The sequence below is a fragment of the Ptychodera flava genome, unplaced genomic scaffold (assembly GCF_041260155.1).
Source record: "Ptychodera flava strain L36383 unplaced genomic scaffold, AS_Pfla_20210202 Scaffold_42__1_contigs__length_1331906_pilon, whole genome shotgun sequence".
In the NCBI taxonomy this organism is placed as follows: domain Eukaryota; kingdom Metazoa; phylum Hemichordata; class Enteropneusta; family Ptychoderidae; genus Ptychodera; species Ptychodera flava.
In genome coordinates this window covers 443418-471245 of record NW_027248364.1, presented here as the reverse complement: position 1 = coordinate 471245, position 27828 = coordinate 443418, and the positions used below count along the sequence as shown (strand labels likewise).

The following is a 27828-nucleotide window of genomic DNA, read 5'->3' as shown; positions in this document are numbered from 1 at the left end:
CAAGAAATTCTGACAATTGTAGATATTAACTCATATTACATCGTTGCGCCTACAGTCCTACTTTTGGCCAGAGTGTTTGTTAGATCCACGTGGCATGTCTACTCGCTTTAAGACAGTAGAGGAAATGTGTCTGCGCAGGTGTAATTTAATCTGTAACCTTTGTGTCACAGGGTCTTAAGAAAGATGAAAGTCGATCTTCGGAATATGTAGTAAGGGTCATGAAGGGCCAATTAACACACTCGTCGTCTAAAAATTCTACGGTTAATGGAATTTTACTAATCATAAATTCAAATAGAATAAATGCCTACAAATAGTTTAGGTCTAAATAAAGTCTAAAAGACTATGATTTAATGCATAAGGACTCATACTTAGAGTCCTTATAAAGTGTAATTATCCGAGCGAGGGGTCAGCTGTTTCTTGCATATTCTTTCTCTCTCAAAAGAACCACGTCTCCTTCTTTGATGTTGATTGTTGATTTGTTCCATTTTGGTCGTGGCTTACGGCTTTGTAGATATTCGTTTCTTCATCGTATCCAGAATTGATCAGCTAAATACTGTACGCATCACCAACGTATTTCACTGTAAAGGTCTTGTTGGGCGAATGAGCCTGGTGAGTAGCATGGTGAGTAGCATGTTTGGGTGAGAGCTTTAGGATCTTTTGCATCTGATAATACAGTTGTTATAAATCTGGATTTGCCTGTGGCGCTGCAATCTGTCATGAGAGTTGTCAGCAAGTCATGTGTGTATTGTTGCTTGTCTAGACGATTGTGCATGGAGTCATTGACGTGTCTGATGGTACCAATTTGTCATTCTCATATACCGCTGAAGTGGGATGCATAAGGTTGGTTGAAAATCCACTCACACTCTCTTGTTGTGAAGAATTCATGATGCGGTCTTTATTATTTATTGATTGATTCATCCAAGATGAACACAAGAAATATGTCTACAATGGATAGGGTGACTGAAACAGGTGCAAATCACCTATACAAAGCCAGTCCCCAAATGGGATGAAATATTAGCAAAAGGAAGAAAAATGTACACAAGAGGATCAAAGGGTAGACAGTAAAAGAAATAAAAACAAAATTCAAAAAGCAAAAAGAGTTACTATGGTTTACAATTACTGCACAAACATCTAGAAATCCATGAACAAGTGTTGTCTGGATCAAAACAATTAAAAATTTATCCCAATAGCATTTCTTTACTGCCTGGCAAAATGCAGAAAGTGAAGTAGCTGTTCTAATTATGACTGGTAAATTGTTACAGAGAGTGACAATTCTGTTGAAGACGAAATATTGGAAAGTAACAGTTTTGCAGTGGTTCATATAAAGTGCATTTGGATCAGCACTAGAACGTGTGTTGATGTTAGATGAACGAGTTGTGACGTACTTATGAACACTAATGGAGTCCAACCCAGTTGTGCATTTATAAAAAAAGATGAGGTCAAGAACTTCCCTTCGTAATGACAGGGGTAAAAGGTTTACAGCAACTATTCTCTGTTTATAATTGACATCGATGGGTAATGGAGAATGTACCTTGTTGCAGCTCTTTGGATTTTTTCAATTTTAACTAAGTTACGCTTAGACTGGGCTGCCCAAACAACACTGCCATATTCCAAATGGCTACGCATTAGTGAACAGTAAAGAGTTTTAAGTGTTTTGGAGTCACATTTGTAGCCACATGTGCGCTTTATCATGCCGAGCAATCTATTAGATTTCATACAAATACGATCTATATGAGTGTTCCAATTCAAGTCGAAAGTGAGATCAACACCCAAGTCACAATATTTTTAACTGATACTATACTATTGCTGTTCATGATATAATCGAAGTTCAATGAATTTTTACAACGTGTAAAATGTAGGACACTGCACTTTCCTGTATTAAATGTCATACCCCATTTGACACTCCAATTATAAAGAGCATGAATATCGCTCTGCAAAGCCTCACAATCTTGCGAACTTTTTATCACACGAAAACACTTGGAGTCGTCAGCAAAGAGAGCTAAGGTAGTTTCAGGAGATACACAGACTGGCATATCATTGACATATAATAAAAATAAAAAGGACCCAAAATAGATCCCTGGGGAACTCCTGAAGGAACAGGCAACCAGTCTGAGCATTCACCTTCAACAACCACTCTCTGACTTCGGTTTGACAAATTAATTAGACACCAAATTATGTAACATACGTTAAAACCGAAGGAATACATCTTTTGCAATTATTTGTCATAAGGAACTTCATCAATTGGAGAAGTCCAGGTAAAGGATATCCACCAGTCCTCCTTTATCTAAAACTTCTCCGATTTCTTGAACAATTTAGATCTAGTTCTGTGGCCGCTGCCTGAAGTTCGCTTTTTCTTGCGCTGATGAAGTTTGTACCTTGGTCACATCTGAGCTTCTTGATGTTGCCGTGTATAGCTATGAAGCAGTGTAGGGCATTGATGAAGGCTGAAGTGTCCATTGAGTCTATTACTTCTACGTGTACTGCTGTAGTGTAGAGACAGACAAAGATCACTGCCAATCTCTTGGCTTCAGACGTGCGGGCTCTTATTTAGCGAAAAGCCACGGGGCAGGGCTGAATACGTCCATGCCGACGTTTGTGAATGGTAGGGTTTGTCTGTTCTGTCTGAGGGTAGGTCGGCCATGAGTTGAGTGAGAGGTTTGCTCGCATATTTGTGTAGTATACTTATAACTTTGTCATATACACCAATGAGCCAATAGCCATCAGTTCTGAGGTTCGATACGGTGAGTTTTCTGCCTTGATTTTGTACTTGTCGATGTACATGGTCGGTGATAAGTCGTGAAATGTGGTTGTCCTATGGGAGATGATGGGGTGTCGGCTGCAGAGGTCGAGTTCCGATTTGTGAAGTCTTTCTCCAAAGCGGATGAGTCCCTTTTCATCAATGAATTGGTTCATCCGGCTGATAGGGTTCTGTTTCTGTACTTTGTTGTTGTCAGTGCCTGCTGACTTTGTTGCAGATAGTATCTCACATTCTTTATGAAACACCTTTTTCTGAACTGAGCGTAGGATGATGGTTTCTGCCGGTGTCATCATTTCAATTTTCACTTGTTCTGGCGACTTCTCTTTCTCCGCTTTGTCTGTCTTTTCAGGTGACTTTCCTTATCTGGTTTTGCCTATCAAGTGTAATACTCCTCTTCAAGGATCTCGATGATGATAATCATTGAAATCAGTGAGCACCTAGGTCGTATATTGTTCTACTTTCTTCATTGATGTGCGGGCCTCAGGGTTTTCGTCGCTTACTATGAAGTCGTGTTCTGTTGCTTCATGGTTGTCTTGCTCGTCTCGCTGCCACAGAATGCGGGTCCTGACAGCCAGACAGTTGAGTTTAGTTTTGGGGCTGGTATGCTGCGTAATGCGATGTCAGCTGGATTTTCGTGCATAGATACATGTTACCTCTAGTGTGGTGCTGAGATGTTTCAACTCTGTTCGCTACGTATGTATGGAAATGTTTTGAGCTATTTTTAACATAATGACTGTACGGCATTACGTTATTGTGCTGGGGTTGGATTGAGTGACGTCAGACAGTGACAATTTTCTGTAAACAACAAAAAATCAAAACCTGCTGCACAGACTGCCTTGATATTTGGTAGAGATGTTTTGACATCTTCAAGGTTCTAATTTGTTAAAATGGTGCCTAACGGGTCAGCGTTTAGATAGATATGGGACATTGTTCACCCCTTTTTTGACTTATTGATTTTAGGGGCCTTCCATATCCTTATTTTTGGAAGGTACTCCAGTCCTGTATTTTGGACTGTTTTAAGAGTTTTGGAACAGGAATGTCTGTTAGATGAATGCTAGTAACATGGAGGATGCACTGAATGGAAATTTAGAGATTTCCACACTCATTAGGGCAACAAAAGCGGTGAGAAACCATATTTCATGTTTTAGGTTGTCACATTTGAGATGACCCTAGACATTTTTCATATGACTTAGTCATATGACTAACTACTTGACCTATTTATACGCGCATTGATTTCAAGACCAGGTCGTTCTATGTACATGATACAGTGGCAGAGACTTGCAGTGTCGTTCAAACATGGTCTGTTAAACGGAAATACGAATTGTCTGTGATTTCAGTTCACTTCTCACTGATAATGATGATGCTTTGGAAATAGACTGACACATGTTACGCAGGAACATTTTTGTGTACTGTGAAGGTGGTAAAAGCTTGAGAAAACAAAAGACTTCCTGAAGATTTGCATTCATGTTGTGTCCCAACATTATCTCACATCTAATCACTTCAATCAAAACATCCTTGAGTCAATACGCAGACTTTCACATTAACATTTCCGAGATTAAGCATCCAAGATGTCACATCGTGCAGTCTTTACTCTTAGGTTAGTCATCAAGCTAGCGAGAGCAATTTACCCTGTGTTCCTACGGGAAATTACAGGGAGAAAAACATTTTGAGAAGTTTCTCTTCTTTAAATAGATGAGGAGGTGAATTCAAACATTCTGTTCGGTTCTGGAATGTAATCGATGCTGGGCTCCAGATGTTTGAAGGCCTTCCAAATATCTGGTGTAGCTATTTGTTCTTGTCGTTCGGTATGTTGTCGTTTTCTTACACAACGGTAAGAGATAATTTCTTCTTTCAATGAATGCATTCTATGTTGACGTGATTGCTACGTCGTCCCTTTCCTCAGTGCATCGAAGATGTGGCTGTCACCCATACAAGCGTTGGTCGCCTAGGACTAGGTCACATTCCTTGGAAAAATTGATCTGCTGTATCAATTTTGCTTTCTGTTGGGTCCTGCCTTCCCCTAAGGTCGATGAGAACTTCCCTTGTTTTGTTCCAAATGCTTGACAGCGCCTTTTCAATCTTTAGGGTAGCATAAACCCGTCCGCTTTCTATTTTTCTATTGTCTTGTAGAAGGCCCCCTTCAGCTTTGCCTTAGCTCCACTTTCAGCACTGGTTGTCCCCCTGGGAATCGCCCCTTCATTTGGTTGTTCTGGGCATTTTCAGTCTGAGCATTTTCCTCTTAATTTAAATTTTTAGATTCTGCTTGGGCTGGTTGTTCAGCGCCTTCGACTTTCTTTTCATCCATTATGGTTTCTTTGAGTCAGATGTAGTTGGCTGTGTATGTATACAATGGGCCTACTTTGTATAGCCAATAGGTGAGTGTCAGCTGTGCACTCGAGTCAGTGCCTTTCTCCTATGGTTCACTTGTTTTCACTTCCAACGATTTTTCACTTTGCAATGATTTTTCACTGTTTCGGAGTCCATTTACTTTTTTATCATGTAAGTGCCAACCACTCCAAAAAATCCACCATCAGTTTCTTTAGTTTAGAATAGATTTATTCAAGAAGCAGTGAAAACTAGGTAAACAAAGAGATTAAAATACAAGGTCGTTCATTGTCTATGCAGGAGAGTTGAGGTAAATCAAGCTCAAAAATAAATGGAAGAAAACAAATAATTATAATAATCATCTCTAAGCACTGTACGACATGAAAGTGGTCCTCTAAATGATTGGAAATCATAAAAGCCAATCAACTTACATCGTTACGCCTACAGTCCTACTTTTGGTAGAGTTGTCAGATCACCATGGCATGTCTACTTGCTTTAAGACAGCGGAAGAAAATGTGATTACGTAGGTGTAATATAATCTGTAACCTTTTAATTGTTTTATCAAAGGGATTTTTGACTTTTTGTCAGAGGGTCTTAGGAAAGATAGAGGGCGATCTCCTGAATATCTAATTGGGGTCAGAAAGGGTCAATCCAACACACTGTGAACTAAGGGTATATTGAAAGATTTGAATATATCAAGGGTATGTTGGGAGAGGGCAATTTACGATTTGTGGGACTAAAAAGAGGACTCAAAAAAAATGTTTTGGAGGATTTGTTATGTGTTTCTCCTGCAGAGTCCAGCTTTTAACTAATCAACACAACCATTTGTGTAGGGTCAACAGTGTTCATTGTTAAAACTTGAATTCAAGTCCAGACTAGAATTCCATTTTCATCTACAACAGTGATTATGGTCTGTATACAAGCACACAGAATCTTTGCAAAACAGACTATCGCTATTCTAGCATGATGTGGGAGGTAAAAGATGAAACTTCAGTTCATACACAAAACAAAGCATACATGATTTGCCAGAATTTAAACCAAATCTCCTTTTATACAAATCTGTTTTGTCTAGTTTTCCTGACAGATGGGGAGTCATCCTGTTTCTAAACCTTTTTAATGTTATTACACATAATTAAACTTGGCAAAAGGATAGTGCGCTAAGGCATAAGATCACCAGAAAGATTGCTTGAAACCCGTAAAGCTCTGTGTTGTCGTTTGCAAGTTGACATCATTGCTTGTCGGAGAGGTTTTTCCAGGATCTTAGCCAAGGGTTAAAAGATCACTTTCCGCATACAACCACGGCCCTTTGCCAATGAAATGTTCCTTTCAAAGCGTTATAATTGAGTATAGGGAAATTGTGTTGCTGAAAGCCTTCGTGTTTGTATAGGGCATAAAAGCTGCTATCTGATTGGCTCAAATGTTGGTATCATGTAAGGGCGCTGTCTCAATTGAATATTCATGATCACTACCATATTTGGCTATATGATGTAAATATAATTTCTCCAAAATTTCTCATTTGACCTCTGAAAATATGTAAATTAGGAGATAATATGGCTTCAATCTATCAAACACCATTTTCTTGTTATACTTCTGATGTAAACGATCAGAAAAAGTGTTTTGTGACTTGTAGGTATTAATTCAGTATTTTGATGTTTATTTAACAAACTCTAGCAAATTTCAGCACACAGTGATGAACATCTATCATCATATTCAGGAAAATTCACTTTCCTGCATAGGTTATAAATAACCTGCAAAAAATCAAATTTTGTTGAAATTCACTGAAATCTGTAAACATTACAACTTGGAAGTTACGTTACATACATCGACAAAATATACAATAAACACATTTTTCAGTTTCTCACTCAACTAATTTGCATAATGAGTCATGCGACAAAGATGGCTGCCGTACAATAATTGATTTTCAGTAAAACCACAATATCTCCAAACTGGCTCTACCGAATTTACTGAAACTGATCACAAATGTACAAATGCCTATTGTGCATCAATCAAATTATCAGTTCTGATGTTTATGAATTCTTTCAAGAATTAGAGCCATTTAAACAAAAAGCTGCCCTTGACAAATGCTTGATATGCGCTTAGCATATTTACGTATATTAACGTATATGGAACACAATATTAATTGCATTTGCAACGTATATCTTTGTATATGAAACATTCCAATGCATTGATATGCATTTTTTTAGTATACGTACGTGTATACTTAACGTGTTTGACACATGTACAGAGTCAGTATATGTGTATATATTGTTGTATATCAAGCATTTTGCAAAGTGCTGCATCTGGGATTTGCAACAATGTTGCACAATCTATCATATTTTGAAAATATGTGCAACGAACTTAGTTCATTTGATAAACTGGTTCATAATGAATAACCACTGCAAATTTCAAGAAGATTACATTAAAATATCCAAAGATACTGCGCACACCATGTGCAAATGGTTGTTGAAAAATGTCATTTTGAGAAAACTGATATCAAAATTTTGTTATACTTTTTTCAGTGTTTGAAATTAACAGATATTGTACGAGGTCAAATATACACTTACAGTAGATAGTTTACATATATTTGAGCTGCAATTAGTATCTAAGATCATCAGTTGCAGGTTCTCGTGAAAAATATCATTAAAATCAACAAAAATTCACCAGCACCATAGTCTGGGTCATCGCGCTAAGTTGCTGCATGAGCGGCACGAAGACGTCATGCATTGATTATGTCACTGGCTCCAGGAATATATCCCTATTGACCCTCTTTCTATCAAGGGCTTCTAAACCCTGTACAGTGTAGTAGCCAGGTCTCATCCCAATTTTTTAAAAATTGTTAATCGCCTAAGTTCTCCCTCATTGAACACTATTTTTGCATCTGCAACAGCAAACTCTAGTCTGTGACGTCCGTCGAATCTCATATGAGATTATGAAAAGACTCATTTGTGTTCTGAGTTCCTCCATGTACACACTTTCTAAGCAAAGTATAGTCAGACATTTTCTCAAAAACTGGCCTAATTGCATTGCAAACAAACTTAGGAAGGGTATTTTTATTTTGGTCACCACGTCCAGATTGGGATGGATACCACTCGCCGCAGTCAGTGTTTCGGTGTTTCGGTGTTTCCATATTGCCCCGAACAGATTTACACATAGCTTCTAAATTACTAGCATTAACCCGTACTGCACCTCCATAATGGCCCTGAATACGTAGAATGGCTTTCCTTGTCTACTATTGACTGAGCGGTGAAAAATAGCTTTGACACCTGTAGGCTCCATCGAACCAGCAGATCCAGTATGGTTTTGGCAACAGTCTCCAGACTCAGTGTGTCTATCATACCAATCACGAAAAGTTTGCTCATCTAGTTTAGCTTTCTGATTTGCACAGCTATTACAGTAGTTGCTCAGCACTTCAGTATCGATGACTTTGCTAGTTGGACCAGCAACAGACAAAAAAGTAGCTACACCATTCTTGCTGCTAAATCCACGATGTTGCATGTCCCATCACAGCTAACAGCAATATTTACTGGATCATTTTCATCAATATTATTGTTTATGTCATAGTGTTGCCTTGCTTCAACTGCAGTTCTTTGCATACTATGCTCAGCAACTTTACGTGTCTGACGATTTATTTGTTTGAGATGGCAACTCCAAGCTTTAAAGGATTTGGCCTGTGTATGTTCATATTGGCGAAAAATCGTTTCCCCTGAAAAATATCTTCCAATTGCAAGCATGGAAGCTGGTAAACGATGATTTGATGAGTACATTGATTTGTGTTCATTACACTGTCTGCAGACAAAGTCAAATTTAGAATTGAGGCCAGTAAGTGTCTTTCTAACATCCAAGTATGTTATATCATCGCCACAACCAAAGTTTTCAGCACTGCAAATGGGGCAGGAAAACTGTTGTACAAAATTGATGAGCAATTCAATGTCCATAAATCTGTACCTAGAAAGTTCATCATCAGGGTCTTAACCATTATCTTGACAGTCACTAAGGATTTCCCAACTTACTTTCTGATGAGGAGACAGATAATCGACTTGATGGCTCAACGTTTCCCGATTTGATGTCATGCTGTTCTCTTCTTGGAATGATCCAGTAAATCTGTTGCCGTGAAATATTCTCTTCTTGGGTCGATTGGAATTTTTACCTCGTTTTCTTAGAGCCATCCGTCTTATCGTGTTCACTACATGTCCAGAATGATTACCTCAAATTTAAAATAATGACCTGTGAAGAAATTAAACAATAACAGTCAAAGCAGGTACGCCGAATTGAGTTTATAATCAAAAGCTTGCGGTGACAGGGTGCAGGAGACAGTGTACAATGAGGTACAGCAACGAAAAACATGGCGGCGGCAAACTGCATGGTAAAATGAGAGGTCCTTTCCTATTGGCTGATTTTCAGGGTCATGATAGGAGTAAGCAAATCAAGTGGCCAATGAGAGGGTTTCTTATTAAGAAAACAGCCTAGAAACCGAAGTGATTCACATTAATAGACAAGCATTTTTGTGTAAAACTTATTGCTCTACGACTATGCTAACTCAATTTACGGCATTTTTTAAGTTCATGAACAATTATTTGTCGACATTTTAACTTTTTATAGCCTGCCTAGAATCAAAAAATGCCATTTTTCATCCATATTGGAGGATGTTGGGGCTATAAAACACCTAATAAATGAAAATAAACTGAACAAGGTACAAAATGAAAGGAAAATCTCAAAGTTGACCAACTGAAGAAAAATCGTGATTTTTTAGGGTGGAGCCTGGCCTTAGGACAGGTGTTGATATCAAATGGAGAGATTAAACCATTTTAGTTGGAGACTTAGAAAACTTGATATATATATCTGGCAACCAAATGGTTGACATGAGTATAATGATCACATTTATTTATTACAGCCCATCATAAAAAGTTTTGAACTTTTTATGACATTTAAGCAATTCTCAACGGGATTTGACTAAAATTGATAATTTGATACCAAAAGGTGGTTGCCATGGAAACAGGCTCCATGTGTACATAGATCACGTTTGACATTAAGCGTAACAATCAAAAAAGTTTTTTTTAAAGTTTTGTTGCGTTCTAAGGCATTTTCAATGGTATTTGACAATAATTGGTATTTTGAACCTCAAAATGGTTGCCATGGAAACAGGCTGCATGAGTATAAAGATCGCTTTTGTTTAATATAACCGATCATGCAACAAAACTTTTTGTTGCACTCTATTTTCAATTTCCATTTTCAATGGCATTTGATAAAAATTAATATTTTGTGTCACAAATTTATTGTCATAGAAATGTGGGGCATCAAAAGTAATATCATTTTCATTTGTTCCGGCCAACATTACATTTTTGCTAAATTTTACCACAAGATCGGACATATTATTCTTCTTATTATGATAATTATAAAATCCTTTATTATTATTATTATTATTATTATTATTATTATTATTATTATTATTATTATTATTATATCATCATTAATTTTTAAGAACTTGTTCTCGTTACACAGCACACACGCCTTAGCACATTGTACACATCGGAATAAAAGGGAAAACGATATAATAACAACTACACATGAAGCTAAAAAAAGAAACCTCACTAGATAAAAACAATAAAATTAAAGAATTCAAGGAACTAATCTCGCTGTAGCATACTGAAAAACCTGTAGTTCAGCAAGTTGACCCTTAGAAATATCAAACTAAATACTATTAAAGCAGTCTAGTTGGGATTTCACGAATACATGGATTACTTTTTTCATTTGTAGATCTATCAAGTAGTTTTCGGATCTTAGCTATTCTATGCAAAGAAAAAATATTCTGCACAACATATTCACATGGTCAGACATGCAACCATTCGGATACTGAAAAGTGCCGAGATTCTCACTGAAGCTGAAGGAATTGATTTGCGGCACGTGTACACTCAATACACAATCACGGCAATTCAAACACCTCTTCCTGCCAAGCGTTTACTAATTCGTGAATATTAATGTCGATAGACGTTATGCGAAATAAATTCCCCAAGTAAGACATTCAAGCGTACAATCACCGCAAACATCTTCTCAGAACACACTCGACATAGACCAGGATTACAAAGTACATCACCCGACATCAACAACAATTTGATATTAAAATGATTTCCAATTTGAAGCATGCTGTTAAATCTCGTTGAACTCCACTGACAAGTACATGTTGTTGAAGCAATTAATCATCATCACCATCACCATCATCATCATCATCATCATCATCATCATCATCTTTTGGGCTGTACCGTAATTACATAAAATGCTCTAAACAGTTCACAAAAGTAAAACAATAAACAAACTCTCGACACTAAAATCAGCCACCGGAAAATTTAAACATCTGGAAAAGGACTATTAATTAAAAGGTTTGTGGAAAAGATGCGTTTCCTGACTTTTCTTAAAACAATCAAAGGCATTGCGCATTCTAATATCAGCAAGTAAATCGTTCCATAAACGCGGAGCGACATGGCTGAAGGCCCGTTTGCAAATGAAAGAAGACCTCGTGAACGAAACCTCAAGCAAGCCCGAATCTGAAGAACGCAGAGGGCGCGTAGTACTCATGGGTATTAAAAGATCAATGATATAGATAGGCATAGGTGCAAGTCCATGAAATCCTTAAAAGCAGTAGTAAGACTTCTTTGAATTAAATTTTACAGTCGATTTGGAGCCATTGAAACGATCTTAAAACAGGAGATATGTGGTCATACTTGCCGCAGCCAGACAATAGGCGAGTCGCGTTGTTTTGAACGAGCTGTAGTTTCCGTAATAAACAAAAAGAAAATCCAAGAAACAATACATTACAGTAGTCCAACTTAGAAAAAAATAAAAAGATACATGAGCCTTTCAAGTGACAAATTTGGGAGAAATTTACAGATGCGAGCTGTATTCTGTAAATCAAAGTATGTACATCCTGCCGCTCCCTCATCAATTAGCTATCGACGAGAACACCAAGAGTTTGAGTACTGGCGCCGAATTCACGAAAGAGCCGTCTATTGCAGCATCAAGAGGTCCGAGACGGGAAAGGGAATTATACCTCGTACCAAAGCAGACATTCATCTTCAAACGGTACCTCATCTGTTCGAGATGTTCGAAGAAAGCCATGATAGCACAATTCCAGTTATGCCAATTGAACGAAGTTTGTGAAACAAAAGATCATGACTAACAGTATCGAAGGCCGCCGACACATCAAGCATGACAAGCAAAACAATTTTCTGTTGACCAATGGCACGAGCGATATCATTATGTAATCGGAGTAGAGCGGTCTCTGTACTATGATATTTTCTGTACTCAGGTTAACGAGGTGCATGTAAGTTATTGACATTAAGATGACTGTCATCGGGCTGCGACGACTTTCTCTGTAACCTTTGATTTCAATGATAAATTTGACACTGGTCGATAATTGTTTAAAATATACTGATCCAATGATGCTTTCTTCAGAAATGTAGTTACTATTGCCAGTTTCAGTCGATCAGGAAATTGCCTGTCGACAACGAAAGATTGATAATTTTAAGAAAAACAGGGAGCAGTCCGTCAACTTGTCAAGTCGGTCTGAATTCACTTTTAAGTCATGACATTTCACCAAACATGTCTGATAGGGTCCTCCTTACCTACATGTTATAACCTTTTCCCATGGCTCACTAAACTCTGATCACAGCCTCTTATATTTTGGGCTGACTATTCAACGACCACCAGACAACAAGGTAACAATTTTACATTATGACCTACGTGCTATGAACATTAATAAAAGCGCATAACGAAACGTTGTTCGCAATTGTAGCAGAACTATCTTTATTCAAAAGCAGCGCAATCCAACGCATTGCAAAACGACATCCTGTTGTCAGAGATCCAACGCCATTCTTAGCCTTTTTTGAAAACAAAGTGTCACAACTTCACGACAGGCTAGAACTACAACCTAGATGCTGCACAAATGATGTAATACCGATCCCATACCTTCTCAGAATTTGACCCAGTGTGACCTGGTGATGTCATTGTTGCCTTAGGAACAGTCACATTCGAATTCTTGTGAACTTGACATTCTACCTTCTGGAAAGTGAAGAATTGTATACATGTATTAGCACCGTTCCTGGCTGATCTATTCAACGCTTCGCTCACAACTGACATTGTTCCGAGTCATTTCAAGCCAGCCATAATTTGTCCATCGTTGAAGAAAACAAATCTTGATCGGATCATTTTGAAGAAATACAGGCCTATTTCGATCCTTGCTTTCTTATCGAAAGTCCATGAGCGCCTTGTTCAGCAATTAAACAACCAACCCACAAAATTCAATCTCTTCCACAAGTTCAAAAGTGCTACTGTTAGAATCGCACCACCGAAACGGCACTTCCAGTGTTCACAATCATATTATGCTTGCTCTACAAACGAAATGTGATTCTCGACGTGCTGATAATATAGCTCATGAACCCTTGTTGCAGAAACTCCAATTCCGATTTGGTATGTCTAGCATAAAATTATCTAGTTTTCGTTAATACAATTTTAATCGCCAACAATTTATGAAAGCTAGATCTGTATTATCCAAAAATTTACGCATGAAATATGGTGTCCCACAAGGATCTGTGCTTGGTCTAGTTCTATTACACTCTATACAGCACCACCTGAAGGCATCGATGACCACACACTTGACTATATGATATACGCAGGCGATACACAAATGTATATCGTCTGCAATGGACCTGACGACAGTCGAAATAATGTTGAGTTTAGTGTTGATAATATTCACGGTTGGATGACGTACAACGTTCTAGTACTGAATATGACAAGACAGATGTCGTTCACTTCTCGTCACGTTTGAAATATAATGTGACAAGTCTAAATAGTCGGAGAATCGGCCATTATCATACACCTACGTCTGTAACCTATGGAGTTTCGTCGTACAGTAAGTTTGGTATCAGAGGACGCGGAGTCCAATAAACTTTGACGCGGTGTACAATAACTTTAGGTGTTATTGGACGCTATTTGACCTTTGACCTCAAAACACGAGGAAAAACACAAGGAAAAAGAAGAGAATATTTTACATTAAAAAATATATACTTCTTAACATTCAGTACTTCACAAAGTAAATCATGGTCAGTCCAAAACCGGTGAATTTGAGTGAAAATATGCTGCTGACGTAAAATTTCTACCACGTGCACTGCGCAGCGCGGGTTGAAATTTCGTTTTGTGCGCTCAGCGGACGCTCGCGATCGCTCAGTTCAGTGCGCGAGAAGAATCCAAAAACGCCTAAATTTCGACTTTTTTTAGGTAAAGTTGGACTTAAAAGGTGTATCATATTAAGCTTATTCACAAAATACCAGAATTTATGTTCTCGTACATCGTACGCTTCTGTATTGTCCTCGACGCTACGCGTCTCAGACAATAGAGAGGTTGGGCTACACGTTTTACGTGAACGTGAACGCGTTAAGTCACGAATTTCTGCGATGATGTCATCAACTTGTGCGTACGTTCTCCACGTACACGGAGCCGTCGCGTATTTACGTGGAGACAGCTCTTTTCACGTAATTTGTAAACGTGTAAATTTATTCTCATCTTAGGTATCAAAACATGGTAAAAACTGTGAATCATTCATGCAGTTGTTAGTTGGATATATGATAGTGACATCCTCAAACATATTCATGTATTTTCGTTACTTTTTATGTGCAATTTCTTCGTCGATTCGCGGCATACGGGCAAAACATTGAGCTATCCCTGTGATGCGGAAACAGACTACGCGGACTCAAGCCGGGCCCAATCATTTCTTGCGCGTGCCACAAGAATGGTTGGCGTAATGCGTAGCCAAACGGACTTTTGCACGCAAACGTGTACGCCAACGCCAACGTGGATTCTACGCGTTCACGTTCACGTAAAACGTGTAGCCGAACCTCTCTAATACGTCCCCCCACGATGTACTCAGACATAAATCCCGGTATTTTGTGAATAACCTTATATTAATATTATATAGGGCTCAGCCCTTGGTGTCGCGCCAGGGGTTAAGATTGGCAATGTTATTTGTATTGATTCATGATAAACTGTAATTCTTACTTCATAAACGTTTATATGACAACTATGCCCAGTTTCCCTCTGATGCAGTTCACGTACGTATACGACGTCAAACCCTGCAGCAGGGCAGGTATAGATTTTCTGTAGCGTGTAAAAATTTTGGCAAAAATTGGCAATTTTTACAATGATAACAGCCTATTGCGTTAAACAAGGGACGTATTATGCAATCATTATCATTGCAATGGTAACCGCACTGCCCACCTTCCACTTGCAAGCTGAAAACTATGGCGTTCCGTCTAAAAACTGGCAATTTTTGAATCTAATTATTGACACAGGGGGCGCTCTTCTATAATTCAATCCCAGCATTCTTTGCGTATGCCCCCGTTCATATGCACGACAGTTTTCTCCCTTTATCTATATTAACGATATTTTGTATCAGCGACAAGGTGCATAATAACATTTACTGGCTAATAAAAGAGGTATATTTTATAAAAGGCATGTTATATAATGGTAATTTGTTTCGTATTTGTTTATTTACGAGTACTCAAAAAAAACATGGCGGCGTCCATGAAAGAAGGGTACACTTCCGGTTACTCGCATAGTATATTATGAATAAGCGCATGCGTAGTCAGTAAGCCGCTGGCGCGACTATTACGTAATTACACAATAGTGATGATAATTTTGTCAACTATAAAGCCGAACTCGAACCCATTTTTCACCCTTTCTTTTAAGTTGTGTCTCAAACGGCTAAAGATTGTGCATCTCATTGTCAAATGATCAAAGAGCAAACATGATGACTTGAAAATCGTCTTGAAGGACCAGTGGAATAATGGCTCTATACTTTGATTGACAGAAACCGTTTTGGACGATCAGTATTGTGACGATGAACTAGCTGTATCGGATAATACGCAAATTCGCCGTGAAAGAAGGTAGAAGCTTGACAAAAATGTAAAATGTAAAATTGCAGGGAGATGTAATTGATGATTGTGCAATGATCAATAAGTTATGAAATTTGTCCCCGTCTTCACACAAACACTGTTAGATTGATGATTTTTAAATACATTTTAACAAATGCTCAAGATCTTAAAATCACTAAATAGTTTATATTGTGTTATAGACTGTTCTCTTTTTCAAAGATATATATTGTATATATCTGTTTTATAAAACGATTTTGAGAAGATGTATTTGGAAATGGTCTCGTCCCTTCGTTGTCTTGGCGATACATCTAGCGTCACTTTGTATGTATTGTTACTTTATGTTCCTGTTGTGAGTGTGAGTACCCTTAAAGTCGGCTTTTTCAGAATATGCGTTTGTTTTTTCGTCCATAAAAAATCAATAAAACCGCTAAATTTACACTAACCAGTGTAGCAAAACATGCTAGTTTAGTAACCAGACATAATGGTAACCAGCATGTTGAAATACTATTGTTTTTCTTTTTTTTCCTTCTTCAGCATGACATTGAAATTTAAAAACAAAATCCATAAATGTGTTAGGTTTGCTTCGTTAAAAGGAAACCTTAAGGTGGTTGGAAAGGCTAGAGCGTCAGTTATAAATTTCAACAAAACTATTAAAATATAAAAGTAGTCCACATTCTCTGTGGAATAAAAAAACTAGACATTTGGGCACAAAGGCATTGCAGAGTTATAGCCTGTTAAAACTTCTGAAAAACTGACCAAATAAGAAGAAGTTGGGGAGTCCTTAGTGTATTAACTATGGTAGAGGTCCCCTAGCTTTTAATAAAATGTTTGAAAAGGGAAAGTCATTATTTGCTGTTTTTCAGGAAAGTTTGACAAGGTGGTGCTGGCATTCAGAGTGAGTGACTGCTATTGTAAATGCATTTTTAGATTCTTTGAGTGTCAAAGAGGTGTCAAAAGTGAGATTACACGAAAAAAAATGCTCTTTGACTTCAAAAGAGGGGTGCAAAATGGCTTGTTTTCAACATTTTTGACAGAATAACAGTTTTCCTACATAATTGTATACCAATTTAATCCAACTTTGAAATGAGATATGGACATGGAATTTTTACAGCCTATTAACAAGGTTACAGATAAGATTTGTACGGCACAATTTTCCTGTATTTGAAGTACTTTTTGAAAATAACATTTTGAAATTTGAAAGAATTTTTAATAATTTTTGATATATAAACCCATGTAAAATCATAAAAACAAATTTTATTTACAAATCCTGCCGTGCAAATCTTACAATAAATAGTGTCAACATATTTATAACTAATTTGGTAATATTAATACTATCCAACTATTATGAAATTCAAATATGTAAAAAAAATATGGAAAATTAAATTTTAATATTGACTGGTGTCATATTTTAAAATCATGGCTACAATATACAATTTTATATTCTTTGGAGAAAGTATTAACTAAGGGAGGTATCCTGAAAATTTGAACTAGATATCTTGATTCTAACACTTGAAACTTGACATTAACTCTGAGAAAAGAATTGGTGCAAAAATAGCCTTTCCAACCACCTTAATTGTCACATTTTCTTCGGTTAAAATACTCAATTACCAGAAAAAATCATTTTAAAACATGTAAGTATATATACTCGTACTTATTACTAAAACATATATGTTTTTAGAACAGTTATCATCCCAGCTTTCTAATAATATAAGTGTATGGCATTATATACCAGCCTACTTCCTCAAGGGATCAATTTAGTACCCCTTACCCATAGATTGTGAATAGCTCCATAGAATACACATATCTCAAATTGAAACTAAAAACGTAAATCGTTAAATATTTAATATTAACAATATTTTTCATGTCTAATATATAACAATAAGTATCTAAGCACAGACTCTTAAAATTTTGTTTTGAAAAGAGAAAATCACAATTGTCACATGATGATATTCGGTGAAAATTCAAATTGCGAAAAATTTCATTTTAAAATAGTCTGATTACACATACGCAAATCTAAGTAATTTATTTAAGTAGAGAGCTTCCCGTAAAGAGCAGTATTAAGCATTGGTAAAATATAATTTCTATGTCATTACATGAGTGTTTCATTTATCTAGGAGAGGATAACCCCTTCTGAGTCTGAAGTATGTTTCCAACTCGATAAAAAACATAAGGTCCTGCAGTCAAATTTTGCCATTCATCTTGTCAGAACGTACCCAATATTTGTTAATCCTGTAGGTTTTTTCATGTTTTATACTGGCGGCATCCAGTAGGCTTTTGGTGAGATTACAAACATTACTGCAGTCCAGTTTGGCCGATAGCTTTCCCGAGAATGCCCTCTAATTATTCATTTACACTTTTTTATCCATGGTTTCAGCGCTCATGAGACCGTGTTCATAAACAGCTTGAAAACTCAAGTGGTCGTTTTGAGGCATCACTTTGTTGGTTTTATTTTAACGGCACTTTGTACAGCACTGTTGTAGTTTTCTACCAAATCCGCTTGAAGTTTAATCCATCGCCTTGTTGGTTTAAGGTTTAAATATTCCCTTTTCCCATATTATTGTTTTCAATGTTCTGATGGTTTGTTTAACCACGCTCATCTTTCTTTGATTGTACATCAGTTGAATTTACTTGTCCCAAAGCCGCACCTACATCACCTTTCTTATGAATGTGTGTCTTTCATCTGTCTGATTTTTTCTAGTGTGTAGGGCTGCAGAAATCGTTTGAATGCTTGAAGTGTAGCACTCTTGTTTTTGTATAGGCAAAGTCGATGTTTATTTGCTGAGCATGTTGCTCACTGTAATACATATTGGATTCAACGGTTGTCACTAGCAAAGTCTTCCTGTCAATAAAATCAGCTTGCCTTTTGAAGTCTATATTCAATATGAACACTTTGTGACCGGTTCTGAGGTAAGTAGGCCTATCTATTGAGCCAATTTCAGACCCCATATCGTGAACCCTTGAGTCCCTTTTTACCGCCAGTAGGTGTAGGATTCCACCCCCCTTAAAATCAGTCTCTAGGATGTACCATAGTTATCTTAACGGTTAAAAATTTCACTATTACAAATACATATTTCCTGTTTTATGCGCTTAAATATAACTTTGTTAAATTTTGGTGTCAAAATTCAGACGGGCACAAAGACTAGTCGGAAAACTAACATGGATTAATATTATAGTACAAACAATACAAAAATAGTTTTATGCTAAATCCGGTCACATGCAGCATCGCTAATACGCTACCTCTTGGTTTTTCCCCGGCATTCAAAGATTACACCACAAAATAGCAGACATGCAAAATAGACTACAAAAATGGATAACTTCCTGCAAGTGGTATGGCAGTTACAATGTGAGAAATGGTTTGCTGTCTAAAGGCAAAATGAAAAAAGAAACATTAAATATCGATCAAACTTGGAACACGCAAAATGACAGTAAACATTTCTCCTTGTGTACATTGAAGACAATGATAGCTTTATCTTTCAGCAATTAACGTCATGAAAAACAAGAAAATAGAGCATTATCTTGATTTATAGCCGGATTATTTTACTCCGAGAGATGTAAAATTGCGAGCACTTCACCAAATAAATTATTATCCAATGAAAGAAGTGCCTATAAAGTATGGTACTGCATCTTTTGATTAAATATCAATGAAATATTACGACTTTGCTTGTAACAATTTTAGATTTATTATTTAACTTGAGTTGGCTGACAACACAGGTCATCAGTTGCAGTCATATGAGATGACTCTGGTACCTATTAATGTCAAGTGTGACTAAAGCAATTAGATGGAAGGAAAAGTAATCAATGATTGATTGAAGAGTAAATCAATATTAATAGAAATATTACTCGCTTGGAGAATTGCTTCCCTGGATTTATAATTCGTTTTTACGTCATAATGTTGAATATAAATGCAGTTTTTTCATGGTTTTTCAATAAAAAACTGGAGCAGAGTTTTGAAGCACCTATATAACGTCAACAGCTAATGTGGGGTAAATGAAATTAGAATAACATGAGTCCTGTCACAATATGCTCGTTCTGGTTACAAATGTCACCTGGCGGCATCCGGCCAAACATGTGAGGAAAATCCCTGCGCAATTCCAAATTGTATGTACACGATTGTACTATGCCACAAAAACACTCAGAAGATATCAACTGCCAAAGTCAGAACAAAATTGGACAAGAAAGGTAAGTACCAAGGGAATGTTTTTTCCACATTTGGCAAGACAGAGAAAAGAACTATTTTTATTAAATTATTTTTCTATTTATAGATGCGTATCTAGTTATATTTTATTACTCTACTGAGTATCGAGATATACATCAGCTTATTACTACGCTTTTAAGACATATATTGCTATAAATTTATTTGTGATCCAGAGGAAAAGATTGCAGAGACTGTTGATGATAAAAAGCAGTTGACCGAGGACGTTTGTAATAAACAAGTCAAAACAAGGGAAGCAGGTAAGCTTGTAACCTGCATTGTTCATTGCCCATGTTAGGGATGAATAAAGCTAATTGAATTGAATTGAATTAACTTGAATTGACTTGAATTGACTTGAATTGAATTGAATTGAATTGAATTGAATTGAATTGAATTGAATTGATTAAGGGTAGACTATTTACTGCAGGTACTACAATACTGAAATATCCAACTGAACAATCTCAATTAGTCCGAAAACAGTTTAAATACCTTCACTGTTTTTCAATCTACGTTATCGTTGAAAATATCATTCATGCAAACAGAACGAAGATCATATTCCATAAAATCTAAATCATCCAATACATTATCATGTAAACTGAGCTGGTCTAATTAAATTCCATGATTTACAAGTAAAAAGTCATTAAACGAAACTTTGTTTCAAAGTGCTTGATCCAGTTGAGAAGATTGCAGAGTTTGTTAATGAACTAAAGCAGTTGATAGAGAAAGTTGGCGATGAACAAGCCGCAACAAAGGAAGCAGGTAAGCTTGCAGTCTGTAATGAAAGCCAAATCACAGCCGGATGATGTTATGCGTTGGCTAAATATATTAGATATTAATGTCACACGATTAAATATGACTTTTTCTTTTTGAACAAAGTAATATTTGTGAATTAGTTGATTCTACTTCGAATGATAAACAGAGGATACATACTTCAGCCAGTCAAGACTATAGTATAAAATTACAAATTTACATTTCGAGATCACTTCACTTCATATGGTGCTCTAAATGAATTCCACGATTCACAAGTAGAAGTCACTAAACAAAACATTTCTTTACGATGCTTGATCCAGTTAAGAAGATTATAGAGACTGTCGATGAACAAGCCACAACTAAGGAAGCAGGTAAGCTTGGGATCTGCAAGGGTAGTGAATTTACTGCAAGTATTACAATATTGAAACAACTAACAAAACAAATCTCAATTTGTCAGAAAACAATGTTTTTTCCATTTGTTCTCCAATGTAAGTTATCGTTTACGACAATATTCTTGTCAGCAGAACAAAGATCACGTTAAATAAAATCGAAAATATCAAGTTTGTAACTATGAAGACATTTTTATTTTCACCAAATAAACCAGTTTATTTGCAGCCGGTGATGCTATTTATTGGCTTAAGATATTTTCCATAAATGTAACAGGATTAAATACAAGTTATTATGTCTTAAAATAACAACACATAAAAAGTTGATTCTGCTGGTGATGTTGATAAAACTATACATTAAATACATGAAGTCTATGATATAAAATTATCAGCTTATTAAGATAATTTTAAACGTACGCTGCTCTAATTACATTCTACGATTTACACAAAATTTATACAAAATCATTGAACAAAACTTTGCTTCAAAATGGTTTATCCAGTTAAGAAGATTACAGAGGTTGTCAATCAACAAAGGCAGTTGATAGAGAAAAATTGCGACATAGAATCCGACATAAAGAAACAAGGTAAGCTTGGAATCAGCAAAGAGAAGCCAATTCACAGCCGAACAATACTATGCATTTGCTGAACACATTTATTATTTATGTCACAGGACTAAAAATGAGTTATTCCGTTCTAAAAATAACAGTAGTTGATGCAAATCGATTCTACTAGGGATGTCGACAAGAATATGCAATAGTCTTGTCAAGACTATAATATAAAATTACCAGTTTTTATTAATAGTATTTTCATTACGAATGCTGTTCTAAATAAATTCCACGTTTCACAAGTATAAAGTGACTAAAACATTGCTTCAAAATTCATGACCCAGTGGAGAAGATTGCAGAGGCTGTTAATCAACAAAAGCAGTTGATAGAGAAAAATTGCAGTCAAATATCAGACATGAAGACAGAAGGTAAGCTTGGAATCATCAAAGAGAAGCCAATTCACAGCCGAACAATACTATGCATTTGCTGAACACATTTATTATTTATGTCACAGGACTAAACATGAGTTATTCCGTTCAAAAAATAATAGTAGTTGATGCAATCGATTCTACTAGGGATAGCAACAAGAATATACAATAAACACGATTGGAACTAATTTGGGATAATTGGACGGTGAAGTAATGCCTATTTAATCTACAAATGTAATCTCATCTGCTTTTGTTTTTACATTTAACACTTGTTTTTATGAGTAATTTTTATTATTGCAACATTCAACTATATGGCACCTAACACTTTTGAGAAATTAAAAAATATGAAAATCCAATTATCCCATATCAGTTCCAATCGCGTTAATACGGTTGTCAAGACTATACTATAAACTATTAGTTTTTAAAAGTGTTCTATTTCGAATGCTGTTCAAAATAAATTCCACGTTGTACAAGTATAAAATGACTAAAAACATTGCTCCAAAATCCATAACCAGTGAAGAAGACTGAAGAGAAAGCTGATTGCGACCGGAAGGTGTTGAATGACGTAAACAATAAACTGGACAAATTGACAGGTACGCTTTATATTTGCAAACGTAGCCAATTGAGTGTAGGTGTTACAATATTTAACAAACTAACAAAATAAACTACGTTGCTCCGAAAAGTTTTTGTCCGTTTATTCTTAAGACGCGTGTCATCTTGTCAGATACAAGAACAAAATTCAGCAGGCTGCGAACACCGTACCCCTGAATGAATAGTAGATAGAACGAATCGATAGTCCGTTTGCAGCTTCATAGGGTAATTTATGCAAATTATATTATTTTCTTCATCTTTCCTGAATGTGTTGTATGATGGAAACATTCTCTTAATGCGAAAAGGGTATGATGTTTTCATAATTATACAAGGAACATCAATCTTCCTGAAGATGCAGTTTGCGCATTATTTGTCTCAATAATCAGTTGTTGTATGCGTCTTATCAGAAAGAGACATTATATACTAACCTAGCAACAATGTTTGACAATAGCATGACAAACTCTTGTATAAAATACCTCGACAACGTCAGCGTTTTTTGTGGATAGTCAAGTGAAAAACAAACGGCCATCTTCTGTCTAAGTGCTGAGAAATTGAAGAAGTTCAATTCCAGATAAAAACCTTAGTAAACAATTTGTCTTTTAAACAAAAAGAAATTCCTTCACATTTTCATATTTCTTTATTTTCTTATTGCAGTGTTGGTAATTGGTGTTATTTTTGTATCAATTTTGTTGGTCGGTGTCATTTGTTTATCAATTATATTGGTCGCACACTTCAGCGAACAGTCATCAAAAAGTGCCAGATGAGACAGGTACCTACACATTTATTAATTTGTCTTTTTGCATTTTCCCTTGTATCTAGAAGATCAATAGAATATGCAGATGCTTAATCCAATAAGTACAATCGAGTTAGCATGGCGATATACAGTGTTTCTTTCTGTAGGTTTCACAATATCAATTCTCATGTTTTCCTACCCCGTAACAAAACTTTTGTTACCAGTTTCCAACGAGATATAATGGATCTAATCCTTTTAGGAAGGAAGCATTGTCGGTCAGAAATGCAATTCCTGAAAAGTCGAACTAAAAGATTCAATTGGGTTGGTCATATATATACACAGTTCAATATTATTTATGTCAAGGTTTTGGGATTGAAATCTACGCCTGATTTATTTATATACATTTAAGGGGGCGCTGTACAAAACACAAGATTAACATGAAACTGTACATCTTATCTTCATGCAAAAAAATTGATGAGATGAAAAACAGTCTCCATATACATTGACTACTTTTGTTTTACGTCGGGTCTGTACGCCATCCCTGATTGGTGTATTATTCGTGTCATTTTGTTTGTTTCTTGATTTTGCTTTCTGATTTGATTTAAAGAAGTTTGAAATTTTACGTGGAATTTTGTTACCTTGTAAGTTAGAGTTAGATTGTTTTTCAGTCTGAGAGACGGCACCAGTGTCACTTTCATTGTTCATTTCTGTCATAGTCGATGGGATGACTGATGGCGTAGAGACTATGCATAGAGTTTCAGAACTGCATGAAGAAGTAGAGTCTTCTTCATCGACTGAATCCAGATCGGTGGTGTTCGTTGTTTCATCTTCATTTGAAGCCACAAATCGCTGATGTGCTTCGTTAATGACCTGTATCATTCTGTAGTGGGGCTGACTTGTATATGATGGAATTTATCAGACGGTTGCCGTTGTTTATCACTCGATCGACGCTTCGATACGGCTAGTCCGGGCTCCATGGTGTTATCGTGGCGGCGGCGATTGTCATCATGTTCGGGTTTTTTGTTGGTCTTCCTTCCCTCAGCATTAGAGGTAGAACTAGCCGTCGATGGTTGATGTGAAACCGCCTCGTTCGTGTCCAATTCCATACCCAGTGACGAATATGGAGAGTGCGGGTCTTTGGATACGCAGGTCTCCTGGGTACAATTTGTCCAGGGTGAAATATACGCACTGCGATTCCACATACTAATAATCCAGTACGAGGGAGTGTTAAGTCGGTCGGCACTCACAATAAACCACACGATCGCCGTTGAAGCAGTTCGTCAGATTACCGTTGTACCTGATTCGTTCACGAATGATGTCAGACATAACATTGCACCCCTTTTCAGCAAGTACGTCGCGTAAAGCGTTATATTTCTCCAGATGTTTTCTCTACTTCTAAGTAATTTCTTCTGATCTTTTATGTCACCTTTGTACCAGATGTGGTGTTTCCGCTCGACAACAGCTTTTATACGTTTTGGGGCATGTTTATTCACGATTGTCACAAATTGGTTATAAAGCTGCTTAGATATAAAGTCAGCATCCTTATTTTAGCTAAATTGATGTAGTGGACATCGCCAATGAAATCGTCTCTATTCACTTTCTTAAAGTTTTCTGCTCTCAACCTTCTTCTTCATAACCCCTTCACGATCTCTACTAAGAACACCTGTTACAACTCTACGATCAGAGAGAAACGGACCGGCATTAACTGTATGAATATCAGTACGACTCACATTTTCAGTGATTATCAAGTCAAGATGATGACCCTCTTTGTGGGTTGCAAAATCCACCACGATGTTCAGTCCAATCACTTCCACACTGTCAATGACACTACACCCACGGGATCTTCTTTATTGTCTATATGGATATTAAAATCTCCCACAATAATGATATTATCATTTGCTGGAAGCCAAGACTCTAGTAAGGTTAGAAATTCATCTATGAAATCACTGACCGTTACTTATTCTGTTGACTATACGGTGGTCGATAGATGCCTAATACATTGAACTCCAGATCTTTACCTTTCACCCGCCAGTGATGATATTCAAATGATTTTAACGTGGCTGATGTTATCGATTCCGAAACCAGTGGGACCATAGTGACCAAGCTCAAACCACCAACTCTACTGTTATCCCCGCGAAAAGAAGACAATATGCTTAGGCTGTTGTTATTCAAATCACAGCATTCTATCCGGATGTGGTCTTTTGGTTGAAGCAATGTTTCCGTAATTATGCAGATGTCTATTTTATTGTCAAACAAATGATCTCGTAGCAGCTCAGCTTTACTTTTGATTGAGTGTGCATTCCAGGTGGATATTTTCACTTGGCAGGAATTATTCATGACCAAGTTATTTGTTGCTTCTATCAATCGGAGATTTGCTAAGTTGATTCCCTTTTTTATTCGTTGGTCTTCTTTCCACCAGGTCTTCCCCTCTTACTTCTTTTCTGAATTTTTGAGTTCCTTCAATAACCTTACTTGTTTTGGTGATAAGTATGTTCGGTTTTTCAGTAGATCCAATAACTCAAATCTCGACCATTAGAGTCTCTCACCTGTACCTCGTTCCTTCTGCTGCTGAACCACCATGATGTTCACTTCTTTCTTTCCCATCTTTGTTCCATTTCAAAACCAAAGAATTGGACTATTAAATACGAGAATATTATCAACCACATATTCACAGTACCTTGAGTCTGGAAAGTGATGTCTAGTAATCGTTGTTTAGAGCAAAATCCAAAGAAGTTTTACACGTCGTGGTTGTATGTCGCTCTCATGCGGCGCCATTACTGACGGTACATGACAACGACTATAGAGTTGAAAAGTGCTCAAAACGGAAAATGTGCAGGGCAAAAAGTTCTTCCTGATCAAGTATAAGAGCTACCCAATAAGCGTCTATTCATGGGGTCCTAAGAAAATGTGGTTTGGCTCCATTGAAAAAGGAAGTTGCCGCACCCATGAGCATTGGTCCTCAGCCCCACGCAATCTTTTAAAGGTGCCTCAGCCTGAAGACTAGCTTGCCATGTTCCTGTTCCTTCAGCTGGCCGAGCAGTCACTTCATTTCTATTTTGTCAAGCTTCATCCCGTATTCTTTGATGATGCTCTCATTGACTGTCTTGCTCGGAGTGTAGAAAAGCATGAGCATCCCAATGTTCTCCCTAAACCCCTTGCTGATGCTGGTGTATTGCTGTGTCAGCAAAAGATTCCCCACACACTGAGGTTGTTGTGCCAGGGCAGTGAACCCCAAGTTGACTAGCTCGTTGCTCCGCTTCTTCACATCTCTTGACACAGTGCAATCATCTAACACAATCCGCGTCTGCATTTCTGCATATGTTTTGTGGGCCGTCCTTAGCCACTCATATACGCCTGTGCAGGAGACTGGGAGGATGATGACATCACTGTCTTTGAAAAGGAAGCTCTTGTCATAGGCTTTGTTGTTCAGGTAAGTGGGGCAGAAGAAATTGATGTACTCAAACTTCCGACAATATGGCCCCGTCAACAGGCTCCTCATGTACTCTGACTTGCATGAACAGGTGGGCTACGTTATGATCATATTGAAGGGTGGCTCTAATCAGAAACTGCCATCCATCTCTCTTCTCCCGCTGAAAGCTACACGTGCCTGTATTTAAAAGAGAATACTGCTGGGAAGGTTTAGTTTCAATGATACCTGCATGTTGGCTGGCACGTAGACTTGTGCTAGTAGTCTGCTGTCGTGATCTTCTGTGGCTTTGTTTTTCAGCAGATTTCCAGTTGCACCCCATCCTTCGTGTCCATCACTCTCAGGCCACTGCCATGAAACATTTCATCCTTGCAGCTTCTCAAGTCCACGAACAGGCAGAACCTCTGTCTTCAAGTAATCGATTTCACCAAGAAGAAGGTCCTTGTCTTCAAAACCCCCTGCGAAATATCCGCGGCCTTTTTCAAGCAATGCCATCGGATCATTTACTGTCATAGATTTTGTTTGCTTTTCGTTTGATCACCACACTAACGCTTTGAAGGTGTGGATATATGAACAGCTTGCTATCTAGCAGACCATGTGCCTGTGTTTGTGAACAGAATTAGCAGCCCTCTTGAACTCTCATTGGTCATGGTAGTGCTTTCTAAGAAAGGGACCGTGCGCAAATAGTGGCCATACTCGTACGAGAAGCTCTTGCCTATGTTATAGTAGCCAGCCACGTCTTGGGCCATGTCCTCGTCTTTGATTGTTATGTAC

The 27828-nt window shown here is 37.2% G+C and overlaps 1 protein-coding gene across 1 annotated transcript; it reads left to right on the top strand.

Moving 5' to 3' along the window:
• The first annotated feature begins 9403 nt into the window (after positions 1–9403).
• On the top strand, positions 9404–24480 carry LOC139128049 (uncharacterized protein PF3D7_1120000-like). Its single transcript, XM_070693911.1, has 8 exons — positions 9404–9497; positions 20371–20454; positions 20858–20953; positions 21265–21315; positions 21831–21914; positions 22220–22303; positions 22819–22896; positions 24344–24480. Exons 1-8 carry the CDS (start codon positions 9404–9406, stop codon positions 24478–24480), a joined length of 708 nt encoding a protein of 235 aa, XP_070550012.1.
• Positions 24481–27828: the final 3348 nt, after the last annotated feature.